Source organism: Enoplosus armatus, chromosome 8 (assembly GCF_043641665.1).
Source record: "Enoplosus armatus isolate fEnoArm2 chromosome 8, fEnoArm2.hap1, whole genome shotgun sequence".
In the NCBI taxonomy this organism is placed as follows: Eukaryota; Metazoa; Chordata; class Actinopteri; order Centrarchiformes; family Enoplosidae; genus Enoplosus; species Enoplosus armatus.
The window spans coordinates 25474350-25480971 of record NC_092187.1 but is presented as its reverse complement, the minus strand read 5'-3'; the positions used below and the strand labels follow the sequence as shown (position 1 = coordinate 25480971).

Sequence of the window (6622 nt, the reverse complement as noted above, 5' to 3'; positions counted from 1 at the left end):
GACTTCAGCGAATAATCTATTATCATTATAGTTGTCAATTGATTTTCTGTAAGTCGATTAACTGATAAATGAATTGTTTTAGCTCTAATGTTTTAATAATTTGGGAGAACTGACTCTTTAAAGTCCACATGCTGTTTGATACTCAGGAGGTGGAATTTGGGGTGAAGTGTTGCTTTAAGGGTTAAAGGTCATTTGTAAAGGTGACCATAAACTGATCAAATAAACTGTGGTCATCTTCTGGCTGTGTGGCTCTCACTCATCACATGTTAATGCAGGTGTGTGTGTGTGTGTGTGTGTGTGTGTGTGTGTGTGTGTGTGTGAACAGTTCACAGCTGTCTAACCTGCTTTATTTTATACCACAGAGTCCATCAAAAGGTGGTCGTCATAAACTTTACAGAGGTGTCACACAGGCCAAGGCTGTATCAGAATAACGTCTGTGTGTTTAATAAGAGAATAATAATTATAAGTACCTTGTGTATACAACAGGGGGCAGTGTTTCAGTCCCCCGGAAGTATCTGGCTCTGTCTGTCTCCTCTATTCTCTGCTCTCCTCTGCTTCCTCTATCAACCCCACCCAAACAGGAAGAGGAACCGACAGATTCAACAAAATCAAACGACATAACCATTAAAAAGAAAACTTTAGATGAAACGCGCCGCCTCTGGTTGGATTTGCAGCAGATCCGTCTTAAATATAATGTTAATGTCCATGTTTAGTTTTTATTTGACTACCGAGGACGAATGGGCTTCCCTGCGATGTTTATTTTGAAAGGCTGAACCGGATGTGGTGTGATGTGTAGTGTCTGTCTTGGTTGGGAGGAAAAGGCGTAGCTAGTAAACATCACAGAAAGCCGAAACACACAGCGGACATTAGAGCCTGAAAACGCCGACTTCTTAAATATTCTCTTCGGTTCATGTAACGCCTGCCGGTGTCGTCCGTTTTCTGCCCCCGCCCGTGGTTGTCACAGTGACTGTCAGCGTCCAAAAAAAAAGACTGTCGGGGCGTTAGCCAGCTAGCTAGCTAGCATAGCCACCTAGCCGTAGCAGCAGCCGCAGCTAGCATTAGCATCAGACGACAAAGATGATAGCGCTAATCAACAAACTGTTGGACTGGTTCAAGGCGCTCTTCTGGAAAGAAGAGATGGAGCTGACCCTGGTGGGGCTGCAGTACTCCGGGAAAACGACCTTCGTCAATGTGATAGCGGTAAGGTTCAAGCTAATTTGATATGCTAACGCCAGCTGTCAGTTAGCATCTGGCTGCATCCATTGTTATCCTGCAGTGGTGAGGTCAGCTCGCTGTCCGTGTTCGACTTCAATCAATATGATTTTTACACCATTTAAGTCACATTTGTTTTAGCGCCGTGTTTTTCACGGAGGGTCTCTTACTAACTGCTAACACTCTAGTTCCTGTCCATCATTAAACCTCCTCGCCGGCGCTAATGTACCATTTCAATGAGCACAGCTGCTTCCACATCTGCATCGCACAATATATGTAGACATTTTATCAGAGCGGAAGGCCGTTTTGGGACTTGAACCCCCGGCCCCGGTGCTGCTGGCAGGCCCGGAGGTAGGATATGTAGGTCTCGTGTTGGAGGATCGATCACCCCCCTCCTGTCAGAGTGACCTTCCCTCTCCGGTCACACTAGACTCACTCCCTGTCACACATCATCAGCCTCGTGTGCTTCACATGTACTAATACATTTCGGGGTGACCCACTAACATAGATTCTCTTCACCCAAAAATATTAGTTTTTCGGCGGTTAGTATTCCTTCCTTTTAGAATCTAAAATGCAGCTGTGCAGTGAAGTGCAGTGCAGTGGACTTTTGATGCTGACATCAGTGTTTGAGACTTTTTAAAAAGCAAATAATTGTTTGATATTCATTTTTTCAATATAAACACATGACTAGGGATGCAGTGATCCAGATGTTCTCTCCCGATTCAGATTCTGATACCTAATCTCAGACTATCTGCTGATGCAAAGAACAGGTCCAACACCACTGCTCCCATTTTCCTCCCTTTAAATGTTAAATGTCTAAACCTCACTGCAGTAATTGGTATGTAAGGTGACATGAGGTCAGGGAGAGTCAACAGTCCACCATGACAGAAGGAACCTAACTGAAACACTGAGTCTTACAATGACGCTGATTAAGGAACTGTTTTTAATGTGGATCTGTGACATCATGGCCGACACCGATCCAGTGTATCGAGTCAAGTCAATTTTTATTTATATAACCCAATATCACAAATTTGCCTCAAGGGGCTTTACGCCTTCTGTCCTTAGACCCTCAATTCAAATGAGGAGGGATCCCTCTCCCAGGACGGACAGACAGGAAATAGATGTTGTGTGTACACAATAGACCAACATGTTAAGTTATTGGATTGGTGCATCCCTAATATCTTTGTTATTGTAGTTTCTTTCTTTTGGAAGTCTGAAATACAGGTTGGAGTTCAGACCAGAGCCCCACAGATACTGGGATACTGTGTACCGAGCGGCACATTTTAAAGTTGAAGTCTATCAGAGCTCTCAGGTAGACAAAGATACTAGTTTGTCCAAACTAGTAGTTTTTTTATTCCTTTATTGGAGAGTTGACAGTAGAGAGATTACAGGACACGAGGGGGGAGAGAGAGACGGGGACTGGTATGCATCAAAGGTCCCTGGCTGGACTCAACCCCGGGATGCTGTGGCTCAGGGACACCATCTTAACCCCTAGATCTCCAGGACACCCCTACCTTCTCATTTCATGTTACTCATCTTACAAATCAATACAGTATATCTGTGATGAGCTCAAATCGACCAATAATGGAGTGCGCAGACATTCGAGATCGCTGATGGAGCGCCACTCTTTAGAGGCAGAATATGAACCACAATTTATTAGTAGCACACGTCAGTGACATCAGGAAGAAATGTGTGTGTATGTGTGTGTGTTTCAGTCTGGCCAGTTCAGTGAAGACATGATTCCTACAGTTGGGTTCAACATGAGGAAGATCACTAAAGGCAACGTCACCATCAAGGTTGGTAGTTCTATTTCCTGCTTTTACCTCCGTCCATCTGTGCACACTCATCTGTGTGTGTGTGTGTGTATTTGCATTGTAGGTGTCATCCATTCATCACTTATAATCCTGAGAACAAATATACCATAATAATATAATAGATGTACTGTACAGATCTCCCAGACCTGCTTATTCCTAATGTGTATTAACAAAATAATAAATGTCAGCATGTACACATCCAATAATTTACAATATACAACATAAGTTCAGTATCAATCCATAGGATGTAACCCAAAATATCGATCTTCAGATCAATCATTTAGGGTGCAGGCACTTTGTTCTTGACATTGTCATTACCTCTTTGCCATTACACAACGTGGTGGCTTTGATTTTCCACGAAATTGGAAAAATTAACCCATAAAAGAAAGGACAGAAATGATCTCACTACGTTTGTTTTTTCATCCTGCCCATAAATAAAGACAACAAGCAAAAAGAAAGTTCATATACGTGTCATTTTAATTGTAGAAAAGACTAAATAGTGTAGCTTAGTTTCTCAGAGTCTCCTTTTCATTTAAATCTGTTAATTATGTTTAACAATGAGTTTTTGACTGCACATTTTACACTCTCACTATGAACCCTCTCTGTGTGTCTGTAGTTGTGGGATATCGGCGGTCAGCCTCGGTTCAGGAGCATGTGGGAGCGCTACTGTCGAGGAGTCAGCGCTATCGTGTAAGTCCTGGTGTCCTAAACTGTGGTCACCGTTCCCTTACACTGGTCGCTGGGACGTCTCCACTGGGTCCAGAGCCCCGGAGACATTAATGAGACAGGAGGGACAGAGGAAAGTCACGCAAGGTTGTCCACCAACTCGTCCTTCTGTCCAACAAACACACGTTTTTCAGAGGAAGAGAGCTGCTCAGCTTCAAATCTAATACTTGAAGGTTTTTGTGCCAAGAGTTCGGTCAAATCAAGCTGAATGTCATGACAAACTCCATGAATTTGAACATCAGAAGGAAGCAGAATACAGAATGCGGTCCTGCGGTCTTGTTGTGTCGTGTTAACCCAGTTGTCGTGGTGAGACGGGACTGGAAAGCTGCAGGGCAAGTGGGTCAGATTCATGTAACAAAGAGCGCCAAAGTTGGTTTGCGTGTACAGTTGAGATGTAGTAAAAGTGATTGTGATGGGCTCTGCCAGCTTCAGCAGGACGGAGCATGATATGATTGGAGGGCCACTTTAACATTTATAATCCCATGTGAAGGGAACCAAGAGTCTCATATAGTGCTGAAAAGTAAGTCACTTTTATGAATGAACGTACAGACGTCTTCATTGTTTTTCTTTCCTGTTGCAGCTACATGGTGGACGCAGCAGACCCAGAGAAGATCGAAGCCTCCAAGAATGAACTCCACAACCTGCTGGACAAACCGCAGCTGCAGGGAATCCCTGTAAGACCAGCAGAGCGGACTGAATGCAACAAAACAGATTGATCCTGACCTGAACAAAGTTGAAACTGATGGAACTGAATTGGCTGACTGAAACAACCGACTGAACCTGCCCAGAACAAACTAAACCGATTATTAAAAACTTAACAGCCCACCAGAGCGAGTGAATGGCTGAGATAAAACAACCACCTGAAATCTACAGATCTCAGTGGACCAGACCTGAACAGACCCACTACCTGTTTCATTTACGCTTCGCCACAAATCTGCGTCTCTGTTGGCCAGAATGCATCTAACACATAACTCTGGTTTGATGGTTGTTATATTCTCTGATGTATTCAGCTGATTTATGTTCCACCTGTGTGTCTTCAGGTTTTGGTTCTGGGCAATAAGAGGGACCTACCAGGAGCTCTGGATGAGAAGGAGCTCATAGAGAGGATGTAAGTCAACACTCACCTCTGACTTGGTCCTGGTGGTTTGTGGTCAGTGTGGAGTCGCAGAAACGGGACCGGTTTATTTACTGCTTGTGTAGATAAACAGGGTCCTTTGCAGCACGACCAAAAGAGTTTATATAGATAATAGATTGTTGTTGCTGTGTGTGTGTGTGTGTGTGTGTGTGTGTGTGTGTGTGTGTGTGTGTGTGTGTGTGTGTGTGTGTGTGTGTGTGTGTGTGTGTGTGTGTGTGTGTGTGTAATTGTTGGCATGCCTGTATTATCATGTGACTCCATTTGAGTTGATTGTGTCTGTGTTTAATCAGGAACCTGTCGGCCATCCAGGACAGAGAGATCTGCTGCTACTCCATCTCCTGCAAGGAGAAAGACAACATCGGTAACACACACACACACACACACACACACACACACACACACACACCGACCGGTCTCTCTCTGCTGACATCACACACACACACACACACACACACACACACACACACACACACCGGTCTCTCTCTGCTGACATCACACACTTGTCTCTCTGCTGACATCACACACTTGTCTCTCTGCTGACATCACACACACACACACATCTGTCTCTCTCTGATGACATCACACCGGTCTCTCTGCTGACATCACACACACACCTACCTGTCTCTCTCTCTCTGCTGACATCACACACTTGTCTCTCTGCTGACATCACATACATCTGTCTCTCTCTGCTGACATCACACACACACACACACACACACCTGTCTCTCTCTGCTGACATCACACCTGTCTCTCTCTGCTGACATCACACCTGTCTCTCTGCTGACATCACACACACACACACACACACACACACACACACACACACACACACCGGTCTCTCTCTGCTGACATGGCACCTGTCTCTCTGCTGACATCACACCTGTCTCTCTGCTGACATCACACACACACACACACACCGGTCTCTCTCTGCTGACATGACACCTGTCTCTCTGCTGACATCACACATGTCTCTCTGCTGACATCACACACACACACACACACACACACACAAACACACCGGTCTCTCTCTGCTGACATCACACCTGTCTCTCTGCTGACATCACACCTGTCTCTCTGCTGACATCACACACACACACACACCGGTCTCTCTCTGCTGACATCACACCTGTCTCTCTCTGCAGACATCACTCTTCAGTGGTTGATCCAACACTCCAGGACTAAGAGGAGTTCCTGAGAACAGACACGCCCCCAACAGAACAGGCCACGCCCACCTGTCCTAACACACTCGCTCTTTGATCAAACCCCCCCCCCCTCCCTCCCCTGAAAACTTTACTCCCTAACCTCCCACCCCCTCCCTTCCATCTACCCCATCCTTGTATTAATACCTCCTGACCCCCCCCAGTCACCCCCCCTACACCTCGGGATGCACTGATACCTCCTCTTTGTTTTTTATTGAAGTCAGAAACAAACCAAAGTCTCCTGATCACAGACACATTCAACCTCCATAAGACAGGATTACTTAAACTCAGTTTGACTTATTATTCAGTAGTTTATGTGGTAGAACAACATTTCCTCTTCGCCATCTTTGAGGAGGAAAAAGCAACAACAACCGTACAGAGTCGTCTCCCCCTGACATGCAGCATGTCGGCGTGTTGGCTCCGTGGTTTGAGTCCCGACAGTTGATGGAAAGCATTAATGCTTGTTGTCTTCAGTACACCAGCACACAAGCGCACACATGCTAACATTCCTGCAGGTATTTTTCTGCCTGGGAAAC

At 45.3% G+C, this 6622-nt stretch overlaps 1 protein-coding gene across 1 annotated transcript; it reads left to right on the top strand.

Moving 5' to 3' along the window:
- The first annotated feature begins 821 nt into the window (after positions 1-821).
- Positions 822-6117, top strand: arl8a (ADP-ribosylation factor-like 8A). The gene is made up of 7 exons (XM_070910573.1): positions 822-1200; positions 2928-3008; positions 3643-3716; positions 4333-4426; positions 4793-4860; positions 5178-5248; positions 6030-6117. Exons 1-7 carry the CDS (start codon positions 1078-1080, stop codon positions 6080-6082), a joined length of 564 nt encoding a protein of 187 aa, XP_070766674.1. The 5' UTR covers positions 822-1077; the 3' UTR covers positions 6083-6117.
- Positions 6118-6622: the final 505 nt, after the last annotated feature.

Coding starts and splice junctions, on each gene's coding strand:
- arl8a (XM_070910573.1), top strand. CDS start 1,078: ATGATAGCGCTAATCAACAAACTGTTGGACTGGTTCAAGGCGCTCTTC. Junction 4,427..4,792: donor CGCAGCTGCAGGGAATCCCT/GTAAGACCAGCA, acceptor GTGTGTCTTCAG/GTTTTGGTTCTGGGCAATAA. Junction 4,861..5,177: donor AAGGAGCTCATAGAGAGGAT/GTAAGTCAACAC, acceptor GTGTTTAATCAG/GAACCTGTCGGCCATCCAGG.